Source organism: Anomaloglossus baeobatrachus, chromosome 10 (assembly GCF_048569485.1).
Source record: "Anomaloglossus baeobatrachus isolate aAnoBae1 chromosome 10, aAnoBae1.hap1, whole genome shotgun sequence".
NCBI lineage: Eukaryota > Metazoa > Chordata > Amphibia > Anura > Aromobatidae > Anomaloglossus > Anomaloglossus baeobatrachus.
The window spans coordinates 188,115,509-188,136,042 of NC_134362.1; the positions used below are offsets into that span (position 1 = coordinate 188,115,509).

Below are 20,534 nucleotides of genomic sequence, written 5' to 3' on the forward strand. Positions count from 1 at the left end.
GGTCCCAGTGACGGCAAAGATTTTGCCGCGGATTTTCCGAAAATCTGCAGCAGTGGCACTTCCAAGCCATTTCAATGGCATTTTGGAAATGCTGTGTCCATGCTGCGGATTTTGCCGCGGATTGTGATCCGGAAAAATCTGCAGCATGTCAATTATTGTTGCGGATTTTGGGTATAGAATGGGGAAAAAAAAAATCCGCGGCAAAAATAAGGTGCGGATTTGCCGCGAAAGTCGCGAATTTTCATGCAGAAAAATCCGCAGGTACATTCTACCGTGGACACATAGCCTAAAGGTCCCTACTGCGACCTGTATCGTTACTGAGTCGTTGGTAAGGTCTCACTGTGACATCTTACAGCGATCCTTATTAGGTCGCATCGTTTTCGGGATCGCTGGTATGTGACGCGGGCTTTAGGCATGTAGAGCGCCACAACATAAACCAGCCAGACTGTTAGAATTTATGCTAGTTTTATGGCATAAATTTTAGTAAGACTGGCCCTTAGGTTGTTTTCTTGCCCCCTACCCCTAAAAGCTCTAAGCCAGCTTCAACTTTTTGAGAAATGGGCTAACCAACAAAAATGTGCAAAAACATTAGAATTTAGTTGATCGTATCATACTTATTTTTTTGGTTTAAGCGTGCAAGTGGTGTCCTTGGTCCATGAGGGACACTGGTACGTTTTGACCACGATTGATCTTCTGGTGGATAGTAAACTTTTGGGTATTGTTAGAGAAATCCTGAGCCGTTGACTTGGGTCCAAATGTGCCAGTTTCGGTACTCTTGGCCGTCTAGCTAAAGTGATTGTGGGGGCCTACCAACTTACCCTGCAACTTTCAGGGGCCAGCTAAGGAACGCTAATCTTTCCTAACAAATCGGTGTAAATCCAGCTTATACTGCCTAGTAATGGACCACTGGCCATTAACTCTGCATGTCGCATGCTGGAAAATCCTTCTCAGTTGTTGCCTTCTCCTTTTTATGTTTCCTGGCTGCCATATTTGTTTGTGTGCCTAATCTGTTGAAACGAGACCTGTCGGCAGGATGTGATCGCCTCTTCTCAATGAAGTGTGATGTGAAGGGCTGCCCGCCTGCCGCTCTCCCCAGGACAGGAGGGTGGGTAGTGTTACTTTTGTAGGGTCCTGAGAACTGTGGGGGAGGAGGTCATTGATACTGGTCTTGAACTGGTCATCAGTGAGTAATGGGGGACTTCCTCTGAGACTAGAAACCTTCAATGTTACAGTAATGATGGTGAGGGTTGTGTTCACTCCTGGTCGAAAAAAAACCCAAAACCCTAAGCCTGATTCCCATCACTTGTTTTGGGATTGATCACCAGTGGTCTGACTCTACATCTCTTCTGATTATCTGCTTAACGGGGCAACATTGCCCTTAGATGGCCGAGCTGCTGTCCCTTCATTGCTTGCACTGTTCTGTGCTAATTTGTCCTATTCACTTAACTTTTCACAGCTTATCGTTTGTTTTTTGGCAGGCCATCAATTTTATAGAATTGGAACCCCTAACCCCCCTATAGGGTCAACAAGTACCGCCCAGTTGTACGTCTTTTTTTCCGGATATTGACCTGATCACATTTTAGATTAGGATGCACTTTATAATACTTGCTGATACCTAGTAAGTGGCCGATGGGTGCTAAATCAATGGCCTCCTTACCCCTCTACCCTAATAACTGGTACTCGGGAGGAGCTGAACTCTGCAGCCCTACTACCATGGGTACAGAGATAGATAAAATAATAAATTTCTAACGTTCCTTCTGTTTGGAGGGGGGTGTTGGTGGCTATCGACACTTCTGAAGTTGTGTACTCTGTACTTGGCAATGAGGGGGCAGAGCTGTGGTTCTGTAACACTGGGCACTGGTGATCCTCCCACCCCCGGGGCTTCAGAGGGAGGCGCAGGATAAAACCTCCATTGTTGGCTTGCGCTGTACTCCTCGGCCCTTGTGACATGTCTGCCCGCAGGGAAGTGGTCAGCAGATCTAGCCTGGAAACCTGGACCCAGATCAGACATCTTAGATTTGGTGGGGAGCGCTGCTTGGTAACATCACATGTAGTAGATGGGACACTAATAAGTTCTATTGGGCATTAGGGTTTAGAGGCACTTGTCAGATATTGTAGCCTCTAATCCTTTTCTAAATCTCTGAATTTGAGTGCTATTGTTCCCTGTTATCAACCAGCTCTAGCTGTGGCCAGGCCAATTGTATAGGCATTGTACACTTTACATAGATGCCTGGACATTTCTGCAAATCAGTTGCCCTACTTCTAATGTTGGCTGTCATGAAGTTGCCCCCCCCCCCCCTCCCCTTGATCCTTTTTTGGGTGTACACTTCTCCTCACATTGAGAACACGTGCACTCTCATCCAAACTGAGCATGCATGTGTAGGAGTCAAGTGGATTGTATCTGAAAGAATCAGTTACCTAAATGAGCATTTGGCTGATGGCTTTGGCTGGCTTGGGGGGGTTTGGAACGCTGCAGCTTCTCTATTTAGGGGCAGACATATCATTAGTGCAACATGTGCAGCCGCACAGGGGCCCAAGAGGTAAGGGGGGGCCCATTTCTAACACCAAAATAGGTGGGAGTGTGCATTGTTTATGGACTGAAAAGGGCCCATATATTTTATCTATTATAGCGCCATCAATTCCATGGCGCTTTACATGTGAAAGGGGTATACATAATAAGGACAAGTTCAATAATCATAAACAGTACAAGACAGACAGGTACAGGAGGAGCGGATCCTGCCCGTGAGGGCACAGTCTACAAGGGATAGGTGAGGATACAGTAGGTTAGGGTAGAGCTGATTGTGCGGCGCTATATCAGACTGAGGGTTACGGTAGGATGTAGGCTTGTCGGAAGAGGTGGGTCTTCAGGTTCCTTTTGAAGCTTGTCAAGGTAGGCGAGAGTCTGATGTGTTGTGGCAGAGCATTCCAGAGTATGGGGGAGGCACAGTGGCCCTTTTTGGTTGTCTACCAGTGTATCTATTAATAAAAGGATGGGGCATGTTGACATCCAGCATGTCTGAGCCTTGTTCACCCTGCAGTCACTGGGACACCACCACCCGCATTAGGAGACAGGTCTGCATCCCAGACTTGCAGATTCTCCAAGAAGATTGCAGAGAGGTTCTGGGTGATGAGTTCATGTGAACCCTCCTCCGTCTCCTCTGATCTTGTGCTTTTCTGCAGAATGAACTTTGTATTCACACTTCAAAGTCATCGCTGTGGGGGGTCACGTTCTTATCACGCTTTCAATCCCCCCCTTCCCACTCCTATCTTTATGGGATGGGTGGGTTGGATATATTTAGACCAGACTTCTCCAAATCGAATGGTTTGGGATGATCTCTGCCTTTCCCACAAATCCGAATAGTTGGGCACAGGACATAAATGTGTATTCTAAAACCTAATTGTAATTAGTCGGTCTTGATGTCACTCGGCTGATATGAGATCTTTGGCGTCTTCTTCCTTTGCTTGTGGCATAATGTCGCGCCCAGGGATATGGGGTACTCTGTTCCGGGCAGTGTATGTCTTGGGGATGTCACGATGGTGGCCGTTGCCCGGTTCCGTGCTCTGGGCACTTTTTGTGATTGTGTATTTACAAGGGATTAGGTTACTGTTCACACGTGACTCCACTTGCGGTGTTGCGGCTATGGGGATGGAGCCGCCGCTGCAGAATGTCACTACTGGGACTGGTTGTAATTGCAGCCTGGATGGTAGGCCCTCCGCAAGCAGGGCCTGACCCCAGAGGATGGGTGATGTAGCGGGCGTCAAAAGAAGGTATTCCATAGAGAGGTATAGTGCAACTGGTTATTACTCACTGCTGGTTGGTGGTAACTGGTTGCCCGAGGCCGGCTGCTTTCACCTCTAGGTCCTCTTCGTTCCAGTGCCTGTTTGGTTCTCTGGTACCTTCTTCCCCTGCGCCTGTCTCTGGTAAATGGGTCCCCGTGGCGTAAAGCAACTGGGGATCCCCGTCTGGTTTGTCCACTTCTGTCCGCCTGACTGTAGCGTGAACCCTGTGGGGTTGGAGTCTCTGGTCCTGTCCCCGGTTCTCCTTTTGCTATTGAGTCTTCAGATTTTTAGGGTCAACAAGGTCCTTGATGGTCCCCTTGCTGTGCAGGTGTTAAGAGGTCGGCTTGGAGCTCTTTCCTGTCCTAGGGTCCTGTACCCCATCAGTGCGTGGTTCCAGGAGTACTCCACCGGTAACCACTTTCCTGGGTACCAGGTCATCGTTAACCCGCGTCAGACCGTCTCCTCGCGTCCACCTTCTCACACTCCACCGTACTGACTTCTCTCCACAGTCCGCCCCTCCTACCTGGTCAACTAGTGGACTGGATTGGCTCCACCTCTAGGTGGCCATCCATTGGTCCGACCCTCGCGATGTACCATTGTATGGGGGATTGTAGGGGAATAACTGGGATTACCTGGGTTTTTCTTACTGGCATTGGGTTTCCAGGTCCCTAAGGGGGTAGGCCCTGCCTCCTGGTGAGTAATGCAGTACCCTGTAGCTCCCTGATGACTTCAGGGGCGCTACAATAACACGGCCCTGATGATCAAAGGGGTCAACTAAAGTAGCCAGGCGTTAAAGACCCCCATCAAACGGTGGCACATATCTCCACTTTCTAACCTCAGCAATATGGATGTAAATGGAATGAAGGAGCGAGAAAAACTATTGGCACATTAAAGGGAAATACTTCCATGTTCCTTCAACGATTTGATCTTTCCTCTGGACCCACCGATGGAGCAGAATTTATTGATTCTTAACCTTTTCTCAAGTTGTAGTAAACCAAAGATCAAAATAAGCAAATGGACAAATCTTCACCTATCTGGAGGGGTCTTCTCCCACCGATCCTTCTTGTCCTTTCAACAGCTCATTGCTCGGGGCACGGGTCTGTAAAATTGATGACCTCCTGAGGTGTCCTGTGACAGTCACAGTAATGGCCGCATTGTACGGGCTCCGTCTGATCTCCACCATCATCACTTTTATGCTTTGACAGATCAGCTGCATTATGGGTGGCACAGTGGCTCAGTGGTTAGCACGGCACGGTGGCTCAGTGGTTAGCACTGCAGTCTTGCAGCACAAGGGTCCTGGAACATCTGTCAGGAGTTTGTATTTTCTCCCAGTGTTTGCATGGGTTTCTTCAGGGTTCTCTGCTTTCCTCCCACACTCCAAAGACCTACTGATGGGGACCTTTTTTTAGCTTGTGAGCCCCAATGGGGACAGAGTTCCTGATGTTTGTAGAGCCCTATGGATTAATAGCGCTTTATAAATGGAAAAAATATTATTACGGAACCTTGTAAAAGATTCCAAACCCCCCGGAGGGCAATGCTCAGGGCCGGCTTTGTCCCGTAAGCTTTAGTACACGTTCGTGTCTGTACCGGCCTGGAACATGCGACGATTTTTGCATCAAAAGCTAAATTTTCATCATTCCTTAAATGTGGTGGGACAGGTTTCAGCTACACCCCGGTGACTACGTTGGAGAAATAACAAAAAAGATCACTAGGTTTGGAGACCTGTTGAGTCCAGCAGTTTTGCTGTTGGCCTACAACTCCCAGCATCCGCAGAACACTTTCTTGGTCACGTTTTGTCCCCCTCCCATGTTTTGTATTGCAGACAGCTCCTCGCTCCCTTCAATCATGAAATTAAGCCGCTCATGAGCCTCGGGCCATTGCACCCCTTCCATAGACTTTTTAATAGGATCAACAATGAATCACTTTGAGGATGTTTTTTGGGTGCGGGGATAAGTCATCGAGGTAGAAAATCCTGTGCCGCTTCCTGAGTCTCTGAACTGCTGCTCACAGCCCCTTGACAAGCGGATTAAGGATCCGGGCGTAGAGGGTGCCTTTTAAATGGGTGACCCTGCCTGAGCTGCCCCCCTTTCTACTCAGGTATATAAGCAGTGATGTAACTAGAGTTTGATCTGCCCCCCCCCCCCCCTTCATCTGGGCCATTTGTAGTATTTGAAATCCTATAGACATACGGGTTGCCCCCTAAACCCTTCATTGTGTACTAATGACCCGCTCCATCCTGGGCCACTTAGTGATAAATATGCCACTCATCCTGGTTTGACCCCCCCTTCCCTCCCATCATGGCTATATGTTGGTATATATGGGCCCCATCCTGGTGTATGGCCCCCATCCTAGTATACGTGTCGCGTTCATGAGGGTGCCCCCATCCTGGTATAAGTATCGTGTTAATGGGGGGGGGGGCAATCCTGGTATGTGTCCCCATCCTGGTAAGTGGGGTTTTGTTTTTTTTTTTGTTTTTTTTCCCCCCTCCAATTCAACTACCCCCCCCCACTCCCTGCGTGCCACACACAAACACAAAAAAACTATAGATTAGCCTTCCTCAGACACTGATAACTGACCAGTGTGTAAGCACCACAGCGTATGCTGTTAGTCATGCGCGCACCCACTAACAGCGATGTCAGCTGTATCAGACTATTCACTGCTCCCCCTTGCCCAGGATTATGGTGATGGGGAGCAGTGAATATTCATGCCCTTAATTGGCGGCCGGCACATAGCAGCGCATGCATGGCCCACACAGGTCTCTGTGATGCAATTATATTTCAGCTGGATGTGTGCCCTTTGACGCACATCCAGCTGAAACAGATTCTGTGGGCGGCAGGCCCAATTTACCTAGGGCTCGCGACCAGGCCCTTACGACCGCGTTCGTTATGTCCCTGCATATATGTAATTCGTGCAGACTGTCCTTTTTCAGGTGCCCTAAAAAAAAATCCCCCACAAACCTGTGACTTCCTGTTTGCACCACCTCCTTTTACACACTGCCTGCTATAAAAATGATTGATTCACCTGAGTTTCAGACTAAACCAATACTCTCTTCCTGCCTAGTAAAGCCAGCATTGGGTAATATATGGCACCTATGTTGTACCCAGTCTGTCGTATGTGTCACTGTGCGGAAAAGGAGCAGCGCCGGTCTGACCTTCCCTCGTTGGCCATGGGGACGCTCTGTATAAGGGAATTTCTCACTCTTAACATGCCCAATCTAGATGTTGACGGTTCTGACCCATTTGTTTCTACACAAGTCCTACCAGAAGCTTGCCTGCCGCTTCCTCCTGTTCTGTCTCCATTTAAAGGCTATTGAAGGCACGTAGCTGTGAGATGTTGTGAGAATCTTACCTTCGTTTTTCCTGTGAGGCAGACCTGACCAGAGCGCTGCAAAGTTAAACATGCACATGCTGAGATGAAACAATGGTGGTTTATTTTCTCCAAAGGTTAGGACATGCAGAGTACAGTAGTCCAAGTACCTGGCATTGTGGTTCTCTTGTGATGCTTGTTTCTGGAGTCTCTAAGGTCAGAAGACTTTGCTTCTAGCAGCTCCAATAAGGGATGTGATTCTCACAAACTCTGGCTGGAACTGAATATGCCAGGAAGTGAGGTAAGAAGATCAGCAGACACTCCCATGGGCTAGACAAAAGAAACAGAGGAGCCGAAAGGTCTGACCAGTAGATGGCAGCAGAGACAAGCATGAAAAACATTAAGTAACAGTTCTAATTAAAACAATTAGAACACCACACCTCCCTTCTATTATGCACACTCGAGCATGCATGTAAGGTTGTTTTGTTTTGAAGGCTTCTTATAAAGCAACTTTCTTCCCCCAGTAACGTTTGTGGACTGCACTGCTCGGAAACATGGCAAATTTGATGTTGGCGATCCCAGGTTTTTTGTGCGCCCAGATGGGGAATTGATTGCAAAACGGCATGTGAAGATTCATGGCGAGGACATAAAGTTTCTCATCAACACCTGGGACGCTCATGGAAAGAAATATTCCACAGCGGTCATTATAAAGCGGATGCAGCGGCACAAGAAGGTGGGTGCGGGGGCTGGTGAGATTGTATGGCCTTCATACCGGGCTTCCTTTATTCATTGCTATGTCGTCTGATTTTATTTTGTAGAAATCCCACCATAACGGCAAACTACCAATACTGACGTTCCCTGAGAAACAGACTGGCCTAAAGAGAAGGAAAAGGGATTGGGTCATCCCACCCGTCCATCTGTCAGAGAATGACAGGGGTCCATTTCCCAAGAAACTGGTACAGGTAATGACACGTTTCCCTCTGTTACAGCCTATAGTCCCTGAGCTGTGCCCTCCTGCTTGGGACAATGTTTCAGCACTATTTATAGAGGTGCATGTACTATACTGCAGTATACTCTTTCAGAGCTGCACTCACTCTTCTGCTGGTGGCATCACTTTGTACATACATTACTGATCCTGAGTTACCTCCTGTATTATACTCCAGAGCTGCACTCACTATTCTTCTGGTGCAGTCACTGTACATTACCTATCCGGAGTTATCTCCTAAATTATACTCCATAGCTGCGTTCATTATTCTGCTAGACACTGTTACAATTACATTTATTTTTAATTCTGAAAGGATCAAATAAAATGTGTTCTAACAAATACCGTTGTGAATACAGCTCTGAAGTACTGCTCAAAAAAATTAAAGGGAACACTCGAACACATCCTAGATCTGAATGAAATATTCTCATTGAATACTTTTGTTCTGTACAAAGTTGAATGTGCGATTTTGTCAGCACAATCAATGGAAATAAAATGTTAGAACGAATGGAGGCCTGGATTTGGAGACCCACAAAATGAAAGTGGAAAGGAGTCAAAGTGTGTGTGTGTGTGACACCTCCCTACAATGCCTGGGCATCCTCCTGATGAGGTTGTGGATGGTCTCCTGAGGGATCTCCCAGACCTGGACTAAAGCATCCACCAACTCCTGGACAGTGTGGTGTGACGTTGGTGGATAGAGCGAGACATTATGTCCCAGATGTGCTCAACCGGATGCAGGTCTGGGAAATGGGTAGGCCCGTCCATTGCATCAAAGTCTTCATCATGCAGGAACTGCTGGCACACTACAGCCACATGAGGCCTAGCATTGTTATGCATCAAAAGGAACCCAGGGCCCACCGCTCCAGCATATGGTCTTCCAACGGGTCTGAGGATATCATCCCGCTACCTAGTGGCAGTCGGGCTACCACATGGAGGACTGTGCGGCCCGCCAAAGAAATATCTCCCCATTTGCCAAAATCCGATCATGCTGAAGGGTGTTGCAGGCAGCAGATCGCTCTCCGTGGCCTCTCCAGTCTCGGTCAAGTGTTCAGTGTGAACCTGCTCTCATCTGTGAAGAGCACAGGGCACCAGTGTCGAATCTGCCAATCTTGGTGTTCTCTGGCATATGCCAATAGCCCTGAAGTGTTGGGCTGTTGGCATGCCACCCACTTGTGGACGTCTGGCCCTCATGCCACCCACTTGTGGACGTCTGGCCCTCATGCCACCCACTTGTGGACGTCTGGCCCTCATGCCACCCACTTGTGGACGTCTGGCCCTCATGCCACCCACTTGTGGACGTCTGGCCCTCATGCCACCCACTTGTGGACGTCTGGCCCTCATGCCACCCACTTGTGGACGTCTGGCCCTCATGCCACCCACTTGTGGACGTCTGGCCCTCATGCCACCCACTTGTGGACGTCTGGCCCTCATGCCACCCACTTGTGGACGTCTGGCCCTCATGCCACCCACTTGTGGACGTCTGGCCCTCATGCCACCCACTTGTGGACGTCTGGCCCTCATGCCACCCACTTGTGGACGTCTGGCCCTCATGCCACCCACTTGTGGACGTCTGGCCCTCATGCCACCCACTTGTGGACGTCTGGCCCTCATGCCACCCACTTGTGGACGTCTGGCCCTCATGCCACCCACTTGTGGACGTCTGGCCCTCATGCCACCCACTTGTGGAATCTGACAGTTTGAGCAGGCACCTGGCTATTAGTGGCCTGCTGGAGGTCAACTTGCCTGGCTATAGCACTGTTCCTCCTTGCACAGAGGAGGAGGTAGTGGTCCTGCTGCAGGGTTGTTGCCCTCTTACGTCCTCCTTCGCGTCTCCTGGTATCTGCTCCATGCTCTGGACACTACGCTGACAGACATGGCAAACCTTCTCTCCACAGCTCGCATTGATGTATCATCCTGGATGACTTGCTCTACCTGAGCAACGTCTTTGGGTTGTAGACACCACCTCAATCTACCTCCTAAGCAATGACAAAATGCAAAAAGGGACAAACAGCCAAAAAGGATGAGAACAGCGAAATGGTCTGTGGCCTTCAGAACCGCTCCTTTATGCGGGGGTCTTGCTAACTGCGTATCATTTAGACCTGTTTTTTGTTAAATTTGCACAGCAGGAGAAATTGATTCACAATCAGTGGTGTTCATGTGTTCCCTTTATTTTTTTGCAGTGTATAAGGATACATGTACTTGGATTTGCACATGTAGAATATGCTGCAAGATAAACTCATTCCCAGCACTGGCCGTGTAAGATTGTGTTGTGATTTAATATTTTTCCCTCTAATTCCAGATTAAATCCAATAAAAATACAAAAATTTACTACAGCATTACTGGGCAGGGGGCCGATACCCCACCAGTGGGTGTATTCACTATTGAGAAAGAGACCGGTTGGTTGTTGGTGACTCAAGCTTTGGACCGTGAAAAACTTGCATCGTACATTGTAAGTACCTGCATTGGCCGGCACTGAGGATTGTTTGATGGGTGGTCCATTAAGTTACGGTGGAAGAGAATGTGATTGTGGTTGCACTAATCTTCCCCAATGGTAGGATCAATTGTGTACAATCTTCTTTTCCTTTTCTAGTAGTCAAACATGCGCCCCCTCCCCTCTGATCCAGAGAACAGCTGTCAAAATATGGAAGGGCCCGTCCATCCCTTGTGATGTACAACGCCATAGAGAATAAATGGATCAGAGCTGTTCATGGCCAGTCACGGCCATACATGTGCTCCTCTACTCCATTCATTCTCTGGCATTGGCAGTCAAAGATGGGATGGAGAGGTGGCTTGCAATTGTGGGCACTTTTCTGTTCCTTTGGAGCCCTATTTCTCAGGATCATTGGTGGTCCCTGCAGTCAGAGCTGCACAAACGGTTGGCATGGAGGACACCTGTCTTATGGGGTCCCTCAGTCAGGGGGGGCTGTACAAACTGTTGGAGTAGAGCACGGGAAACACCTGTTTAATGGGGGTCCCAACAGTCAAATATTTCACTGATCCAGAAGTTTAACAGAAGGAACAAGTCATTGAGGAGTCTTCACGATGAACCTAAACCTTCCCGCTTTTGTCCGATTTTCTTTCCGCACAGCTTAAGTCTCATGCAGTGTCATCGAGCGGCCAGTCTGTGGAGGAGCCCATGGACATCATCGTTGAGGTTATTGATCAGAATGACAACAAGCCTAAGTTCACAGAGGACATTTTTCAAGGTTCGGTGAAGGAAGGCGTTCCACCAGGTGAGTTGATTTCTGGCTGACCCGTTTTGTCTGATGCCTAATTTGTGGCATAATTGTAAACTGTCTACGTCTGTCCTTCCATTAGGAACGCCCGTAATGAACATCACTGCGACAGATGACGATGATCCGGAGACGTTAAACGCCATTCTTGCGTATTCCATAATAAAGCAGGAACCAGAGGACCCATCAGCTGGACTCTTCACCATCAATAGTGAGACCGGTGTCATCAGTGTGATTGGGACCGGACTGGACAGAGAGGTGGGCTCTTTCTCTTGTATACTGGTATAATTGATGCCAATTATCAGGCGGCTAACCCTAATTCTGTATCTCCAGAAAGTACCAGAGTATACCCTGACTGTACAGGCGGCTGACATGGAGGGCAGCGGTCTGTTCTGCACTGGAAAGGCAGTAATCAAAATCCTGGACGCAAACGATAACGCCCCAGTTTTCGATCCGGTGACTGTAAGTTTTCGTTAACTTTTTAATTCCTTAGTTGATCATAGTATATAAATCGGAAATATATGATGGCTGCCAATTCCTAGTCTGGGGTTCCCACCTAACAAGAGGATGTAGTCCCCGATTTCCCTAGTTGGCATTGCTTAGGGGAGCGTGCCGTGCTTGCATTTAACTCTCCATTGTAGTTCGACTTAAGAATTAAGCATTACTCAACTCCATAAATTAGTTGGGAGCCACAGACATTGACCCTTCTTAACCCTTGACCCCATCCTGCTGATATATGGACCATTAGTACTTGCTTGTCCCTGCTCCTGAGCGGTGCACCAATGTGCTACAGAGAAGCTATTGTCCAGATGCTTGGTGGGGGGGGGGGTTGGAAAGAATAGTATGATGGACTGCATATGTCACCACTATCAATTTTTGCTTAAGGGCAGTGCGTTCCTCTTGTTTAAGCAAAACTTGCACTTTCACGTTTTTGCTTTTTGAACTTTGCCCACCATGGCTCTTCTGCCCTGAACTAGGTGGGCTCATAAGCCTAAATGGAGCTGGACCCATGTCTAGTCTGTGTATTGGGTAACGAAGCGCAGTTGGCGAATCTAGCATTAGACTTGGGGATCAAAGTCTCCACACATGGAGTCCCCATAAACACATGCATACTCGACCATTCTGGGAGTGCATGTATGTATACAAGCTGGTTAGGGAAGTGTCTTCAGCCGACAGCTGTTTACTAGTGATCAGAGCAATTCTACGCACTGAGTCCCCCGTTGACTTCCATTATACTCGGTTGCTTGAGTAGCGTGCATCCAACTGTCAACGAGTACCGAGCATGGTAGTGCCCGCTCATCACTAGTTACGAGTACTGAGCACCCAAGCATGGTAGTGCCCGCTCATCACTAGTTACCAGTATCCTTGAAGTGGTCAACCAGTTTGTATCATCCTACAACTTCTCCTTATCTGTACAGTACGTGGCTCTTGTGCCAGAAAACGAAGTTGGGTTTGAAGTCAAGCGGTTGTCGGTAACTGATGAAGACGAGATGTATTCTCCCGCATGGCGTGCCGTCTACAAGATCAAGAACAACGAAGGCGGATTTTTCTCAATTACCACAGACAAAGACACAAACGAAGGCATCTTGACGACAGCCAAGGTTGGTGCTCGCGCTCCCGTATAATAACTCCGCCAGGAGGGTTTTATGATAAGGCTGATTGTTCGAGGAATGTAACCCAAAACAGTGAGATGTTTTGGTGTCTTAGGATTTTCTAGAGATGATGAAACAAAACAGTAGTCTTCTGTATCTTCTGACTCCCACCTGACTATCCAGCGCCCGTGACCTTGCCGGCCGATCCGGCTGATGTTTATTAAAACACAAACTGGGAACAAAAATGGTGAACTGTACAATATTGCCCAAACTCTTGTTAAAGGGCTGCCCCTAGTGGACAAAATGTGCAACTGCATGTATGGAACACAAGCTTCTTTCACAGAATCCTTAGCTGATTGCATTATGTGATCATGTCCGGCAGCATAACAGCTGACTCCGGTCATTCAATACTTCTATTTGGTAAAGAAGATTATTTGTTTCCGAAGTTGTTCCGGAATCTACAGATAATGAAACACTGCAATATAATGTACAGATGAGATTGCCTCACAGCACTTTATGGTGTTCGTAGTCTCATTTACAAAAGAGAAAAAATACTTTCCTCCTTTCCTTCACCCCCCCCCGCCTCCTTCATTCTTCTCCTCCTTTCCCCCCCCGACTCTTCCTTCTCCTCCTTTCCCCCCCGACTCTTCCTTCTCCTCCTTTCCCCCCCCGACTCTTCCTTCTCCTCCTTTCCCCCCCGACTCTTCCTTCTCCTCCTTTCCCCCCCGACTCTTCCTTCTCCTCCTTTCCCCCCCACCGACTCTTCCTTCTCCTCCTTTCCCCCCCACCGACTCTTCCTTCTCCTCCTTTCCCCCCCACCGCCTCTTCCTTCTCCTCCTTTCCCCCCCCACCGCCTCTTCCTTCTCCTCCTTTCCCCCCCCACCGCCTCTTCCTTCTCCTCCTTTCCCCCCCACCGCCTCTTCCTTCTCCTCCTTTCCCCCCCACCGCCTCTTCCTTCTCCTCCTTTCCCCCCCACCGCCTCTTCCTTCTCCTCCTTTCCCCCCCACCGCTTCTTCCTTCTCCTCCTTCCCCCCCCACCGCCTCTTCCTTCTCCTCCTTCCCCCCCCCCACCGCCTCTTCCTTCTCCTCCTTCCCCCCCCACCGCCTCTTCCTTCTCCTGCTTCCCCCCCCCACCGCCTCTTCCTTCTCCTGCTTCCCCCCCCCACCGCCTCTTCCTTCTCCTGCTTCCCCCCCCACCGCCTCTTCCTTCTCCTGCTTCCCCCCCCACCGCCTCTTCCTTCTCCTGCTTCCCCCCCACCGCCTCTTCCTTCTCCTGCTTCCCCCCCCACCGCCTCTTCCTTCTCCTCCTTTCCCCCCCACCGCCTCTTCCTTCTCCTCCTTTCCCCCCCACCGCCTCTTCCTTCTCCTCCTTTCCCCCCCACCGCCTCTTCCTTCTCCTCCTTTCCCCCCCCACCGCCTCTTCCTTCTCCTCCTTTCTCCCCCCCCACCGCCTCTTCCTTCTCCTCCTTTCCCCCCCCACCGCCTCTTCCTTCTCCTCCTTCCCCCCCCCACCGCCTCTTCCTTCTCCTCCTTTCCCCCCCCCACCGCCTCTTCCTTCTCCTCCTTTCCCCCCCACCGCCTCTTCCTTCTCCTCCTTTCCCCCCCACCGCCTCTTCCTTCTCCTCCTTTCCCCCCCACCGCCTCTTCCTTCTCCTCCTTTCCCCCCCACCGCCTCTTCCTTCTCCTCCTTTCCCCCCCACCGCCTCTTCCTTCTCCTCCTTTCCCCCCCACCGCCTCTTCCTTCTCCTCCTTTCCCCCCCACCGCCTCTTCCTTCTCCTCCTTTCCCCCCCACCGCCTCTTCCTTCTCCTCCTTTCCCCCCCACCGCCTCTTCCTTCTCCTCCTTTCCCCCCCACCGCCTCTTCCTTCTCCTCCTTTCCCCCCCCGACTCTTCCTTCTCCTCCTTTCCCCCCCACCGACTCTTCCTTCTCCTCCTTTCCCCCCCACCGACTCTTCCTTCTCCTCCTTTCCCCCCCACCGACTCTTCCTTCTCCTCCTTTCCCCCCCCCACCGACTCTTCCTTCTCCTCCTTTCCCCCCCACCGCCTCTTCCTTCTCCTCCTTTCCCCCCCACCGCCTCTTCCTTCTCCTCCTTTCCCCCCCCACCGCCTCTTCCTTCTCCTCCTTTCCCCCCCCACCGCCTCTTCCTTCTCCTCCTTTCCCCCCCCACCGCCTCTTCCTTCTCCTCCTTTCCCCCCTTCCCCCCCCACCGCCTCTTCCTTCTCCTCCTTTCCCCCCCACCGCTTCTTCCTTCTCCTCCTTTCCCCCCCACCGCTTCTTCCTTCTCCTCCTTTCCCCCCCCACCGCTTCTTCCTTCTCCTCCTTTCCCCCCCACCGCTTCTTCCTTCTCCTCCTTCCCCCCCCACCGCCTCTTCCTTCTCCTCCTTCCCCCCCCCCACCGCCTCTTCCTTCTCCTGCTTCCCCCCCCACCGCCTCTTCCTTCTCCTGCTTCCCCCCCCACCGCTTCTTCCTTCTCCTCCTTCCCCCCCCACCGCCTCTTCCTTCTCCTCCTTCCCCCCCCCCACCGCCTCTTCCTTCTCCTGCTTCCCCCCCCACCGCCTCTTCCTTCTCCTGCTTCCCCCCCCACCGCCTCTTCCTTCTCCTGCTTCCCCCCCCACCGCCTCTTCCTTCTCCTGCTTCCCCCCCACCGCCTCTTCCTTCTCCTGCTTCCCCCCCCACCGCCTCTTCCTTCTCCTGCTTCCCCCCCCCACCGCCTCTTCCTTCTTTCCCCACCGCCTCTTCCTTCTTTCCCCACCGCCTCTTCCTTCTTTCCCCACCGCCTCTTCCTTCTTTCCCCACCGCCTCTTCCTTCTTTCCCCACCGCCTCTTCCTTCTTTCCCCACCGCCTCTTCCTTCTTTCCCCACCGCCTCTTCCTTCTTCCACCCCCCCGCCTCTTCCTCCTTCCACCCCCCCGCCTCTTCCTCCTTCCACCCCCCCGCCTCTTCCTCCTTCCACCCCCCCGCCTCTTCCTTCCGTGCCCTACAACTGACACTTTTAAGTTTAGCCGGTTATGTAAGGTACCGTGAACAATGGCAGCATGAGGCTCTCCATAACGGTCATCCACGTAAAGATCTCTGCTTTCCTTGCTAACTTTTTTTTTTTTTATTTGCACTTTTAAGGCTTTGGATTTTGAGACCAGGAAGCAGTTTGTGCTGCAGATCACGGTGGAGAATGAAGAACGCTTTTCCGTCACGTTGCCAACGTCAACCGCTACCGTGACAGTGAACGTGGAGGATGTGAATGAGGCGCCATTCTTCGTCCCACAAGTCAGCGTGGCTGAGGTATCGGAGGACCTGCAACGAGGGCAGAAGATCACGGCTCTTGTGGCTCAGGATCCTGACAAGCAGCAGAACCAAAAGCTCCGGTAGGTCAAATTGGGTGTGGTATCTGCTGACATGATCAGTTAGACGTACTGTATATCTGAGCTCATATTGGTTAAATCTTGTAATGCAGGTACAGAATTGGTAATGACCCCGCCCGATGGGTCTCTGTAAATGAAGAAACCGGCATTGTCACCGGAAACGGCAACCTGGATAGAGAATCTGAATTTGTCAAGAACAATAATTACACGATCATAGTGATGGTGGTTGATGACGGTAAGTGTAATGGTTGTCGGGCTCTGTTCACACTGAAATCATGAATTGGAGGGTTTCTTCTTAATGGATTATGTATGATCCATGTCTGTCTTTACAGGAATTCCATTTGCTACTGGCACCGGTACCCTTGTTCTGCAAGTGCTTGATATCAATGATAACGGTCCTGTCCCCAATCCTCGTGCTTTCACCATATGCAGCCGCAATCCAGAGCCGTTTGAGTTCCTGGTGACCGATGCCGACATTCCTCCAAACACCTACCCTTACGAAGTGGAACTCGCTTATGGCTCTGAGATGACCTGGACAGCGGAGATCAAGGAAAGAGGTAAGCGAATTATTTTGAGGTGTAATCACTTTTGCCATGATGGTGAGCTGGCGTTCATATTTTGCATGTAATGTCTGCACCACTGGAGGACACGGACAGAAAAGGGTCCCCGGGCATGAACAATATATGGGCCCTTTGCATCCTGAGAGCTCATAAAATGCATACCATATTTTTCAGGTTATAAGACGCACTGGATTATAAGACTCACCCCAAATTTAGAGGGGGGTCGGTAAAAAAAAAAATGGTCTGTATTGTAATGTGGTGGAATATGGCAAAGCAGTAGGTGTGCTGGATGCTCACTGAGGCAGGCAACATCCAGAAACTGTCAGCGGTCGGGCTTCAAAGAAATGGCGCCTGGATTCGGCGCATGCAGACTGAGCCCTCGGCTCAAGATCTCATCCGTGCGCGCACCGCCTCTGGCTCATTTATCTCCCAGCAGCGGACTTAAGGAAAATGGCGCTCGGAGGTGGATCGCAGCAGCGGACTTAAGGAAAATGGCGCTCGGAGGTGGATCGTGCAGAGATGAGAGCTCGACTTGTCATTGAGCCGATGGCTCAATCTGCGCACGTGCCGACTCAGGGTGCCACTTTCCTTAAAAATGCTGCTGTGAGATGGAGTCGGCGCCTGCACAGATGACATCTTCAGCTGAGAGCTCAATCTGCGCATGTGCCAACTCCAGGCGCCATTATTTAAAGCTCACACCGCTGACCTTTATCAGGATGGGGCCCCCTGCCTCAGTGAACAATACCACAGCGGCTTGTGGCCCGCAGCATTGCCCCTGCAACCCACCCCCCCCCTTCACCACCTCCCAGTGCTACATTTGGAGATTATAAGACGCACCCCTCATTTTCCACTCAAATTTTTGTGAGCTAAAGTGCATCTTGTAATTCCACCTATGGTACTTTTGGACATGTCACTAGGCCCCCTTAACTCTTGGGCCCCTGTTGCACCAATGTCTAACCCTGGTATCACAATGTGGATTTATGGCCATAAACATTAGCTGACCCAGATTTCGTCACAACCGTTTTTTGGTTTGTGGTTTTTTTGGGGTTTTTTTTTTTTTGGGGAGTGTCTGACTTTGACCCCAGGGACTGGAGTCGTGGTGTTGGGAATATCAAGGATATGGCTTGCGCCCGACTTGTGTCCACTTCTAGAGTGATGCATTTTTAGTTTTTCTTTCTTCCTTTTCAGATAAGTTGTTTCTCCAACCCAAGGAAGAGATGAAGGTTGGAGACTACAGTCTGTACGTCCGCTTGTTTGACGCCCAGAGGCGAGCGCAGGTCACGGTGGTCAATGCTACAGTGTGCAACTGTGAAGGCAGCACCGTCTCGTGTCAAGATAAGATCGTTGCTGGCTTCAATCTGCCGATCATACTGGTCATCCTGGGATCCGTCTTGGCACTTCTAAGTAAGTTTCTTTTGTCTTACGTTTTTTTTGCTTTCTTCCTCATTGGAACAATCTTGCTGCCAAATGCAAAAGTAATCAATACACGTACTAGCTAAAATCTATGTATTATAAAGTTCAACGTGTGCAGAGACTCGGGAATGTTCCTCCAAAATTTGGGTAAAATGTCCTATAATTGGCGTTTAGTGTTGACTGGCTTTGGTTGCTTACCCCATCCCGCCGGCTTAATTAGGGTCTCTAATTTCTCGCCTGCAGTTCTTATCTTGCTACTACTACTGTTCTTGAGGAGGAAGAAGGTGGTAAAGGAACCTTTACTGCTTCCCGAGGACGAGACGAGGGACAATATCTTCTACTACGGTGAAGAGGGAGGAGGAGAGGAAGATCAGGTGCCTGTGACCAGAATGAAGTATTGTGTAGTCCGCCATTGCAAAATTTGTGCAGAGTGATGTGACAGTGTTTGTATTTTTTAGGATTATGATCTGAGTCAGCTCCATCGAGGACTAGACGCACGGCCTGATGTTATGAGGAACGATGTGGTCCCCACCCTAATGCCTGCACCACAGTACAGACCCCGGCCCTCCAACCCCGACGAAATTGGGAACTTCATCGAGGAGGTACGTTAAGGGGTCAAATTTCTAAATTTGCAACGAGAGGCTGTATACAAATGCATGTTGGGTCAACTGGCTAGGGTTAAATTGCCTCGTCGTCATTTTCCCGTGAGTGGACATTAGTAAGCTTAGACGGGAAACTGCTTAATGGATTCTCCAGCTCATTAAAAGCAGAAATTACCTCTGAACGAGCTGACGGAACATTCCCGGCCTAATGTTCTGGAGGACTCTGTGTTCCTCTATTTACAATTTTTGCTCCAGAATCTGCTGCCATGATACAAACTTGACTGATTATATATTTTCTTTCTTTAAAGAACCTCCATGCAGCCGACAACGACCCCACCGCTCCGCCCTATGACTCCCTCCTAGTCTTCGACTATGAAGGTAGCGGCTCGGAAGCTCCTTCTCTCAGCTCCATAAACTCTTCCAGTTCGGGTGCCGACCAGGATTACGACTGTCTCAGAGAATGGGGTCCTCGCTTCCGGAAACTAGCAGACATGTACGGTGGAGACGAAGACTAGTTTGTAGGAACGGGATGACGGGACTGCGATACTAGAACTTCTACCGCGTCGCCTTAAACTCTGGTCCATCCAACTTTTTTCATTTTTTTTCCGACCAAATTGAAGACTATCCACATTGTATAGTTGTACTTTAAACCACTACTCGCATGTTTTTATTTTTTTTTTTTAAATGCTTGTGTGCATTATGATATCAACTTTCAGAACTGAAAAAACAAAATTTAGTGCCTGAAGCGATTCTTAAAAAGTAGAATATGCCAAAAAAGAAAAAAATGGCTGTCGTGCCTCCTTTTCGAGAATGTGGATGATGGTCGGTCATGGTTGCCTTGGTTTTGGTTTTTTTAGAATCGCCAATAAGACTTACAGGTTTCATTTTTTTCCTTCATTTTGGATGGACCAATGATGCATAACTCTGGGATAATACGTGTAGTGCAAAAACTTTCCACCGATGCATTGGTTCGGGGTTGACCCATACGCTCAAGATCACCAACTTATGGCTTTGAATCATTGGATGAAATCACGCTGGAACTTCTCGGCATAAGAGACCTTTTGAGTTTTAAAGCCAAAACTCAATCCTCCACATTTAAATGCTCCTCAAACATGGAGTTTTGACTCTAAAAATTCAGCAAAAGAGACTCCGTGTGCACACAGCCTTATTTAATAGTGTTTTGTTTGTTTTTTTCAAACCTCATCTGTAGTTTAAAGTTCTGACTTCAATTTTTGGGGTTTTGTTTCCAATTCATGGTTTGGGTTATTGCTGCAGGTTTTTTATATTGTGATTTATTTTTCAGTTTTTGTCCACTATTTATAGGAATAAATTGTTCTTTTTTTCTAACTTGTGTTAAACGTGCAAGAAAAGATTTTGATGTAAAATTCCCAAATACATTTTATTAAACGGTTGTCTGTGTTCTTACTGAAGTTTTGAAATATATTCCAGAAATGGGGTGCAAAAGAAAAACAAATTAATAAATAGATTATATATACAAAATTTATTATGTAATATATAAATTACATAAAAAATATACATAATAATAAATGATAAATCATAAATATAGAATCTATTTTATTGATATATTTTATTTGTGTGTGTATATATGTGTATATGTGTATATATGTGTATATATGTGTATGTATATGTGTATGTATATGTGTATGTGTATATATATATATATATATATATATATATATATATAT

At 49.0% G+C, this 20,534-nt stretch overlaps 1 protein-coding gene across 2 annotated transcripts in view; it reads left to right on the forward strand.

The window, feature by feature from the left end:
- Window positions 1-20,250, forward strand: part of LOC142254741 (EP-cadherin-like) — a 39,989-nt gene extending 19,739 nt beyond the window's left edge. The window contains exons 3-16 of one of the 2 annotated variants that reach the window (XM_075325997.1): window positions 7,611-7,819; window positions 7,905-8,048; window positions 10,368-10,517; window positions 11,157-11,301; window positions 11,387-11,559; window positions 11,635-11,763; window positions 12,720-12,902; window positions 16,012-16,256; window positions 16,346-16,488; window positions 16,586-16,810; window positions 18,002-18,217; window positions 18,470-18,600; window positions 18,685-18,828; window positions 19,137-20,250. In XM_075325997.1, coding sequence (XP_075182112.1) covers window positions 7,611-7,819; window positions 7,905-8,048; window positions 10,368-10,517; window positions 11,157-11,301; window positions 11,387-11,559; window positions 11,635-11,763; window positions 12,720-12,902; window positions 16,012-16,256; window positions 16,346-16,488; window positions 16,586-16,810; window positions 18,002-18,217; window positions 18,470-18,600; window positions 18,685-18,828; window positions 19,137-19,343 — 2,444 coding nt within the window. In that variant the 3' untranslated portion in view covers window positions 19,344-20,250. Of the gene's footprint in view, window positions 1-7,610; window positions 7,820-7,902; window positions 8,049-10,367; window positions 10,518-11,156; window positions 11,302-11,386; window positions 11,560-11,634; window positions 11,764-12,719; window positions 12,903-16,011; window positions 16,257-16,345; window positions 16,489-16,585; window positions 16,811-18,001; window positions 18,218-18,469; window positions 18,601-18,684; window positions 18,829-19,136 lie in introns of both variants that reach the window. The other variant, XM_075325998.1, reaches the window with a different exon arrangement.
- Window positions 20,251-20,534: the final 284 nt, after the last annotated feature.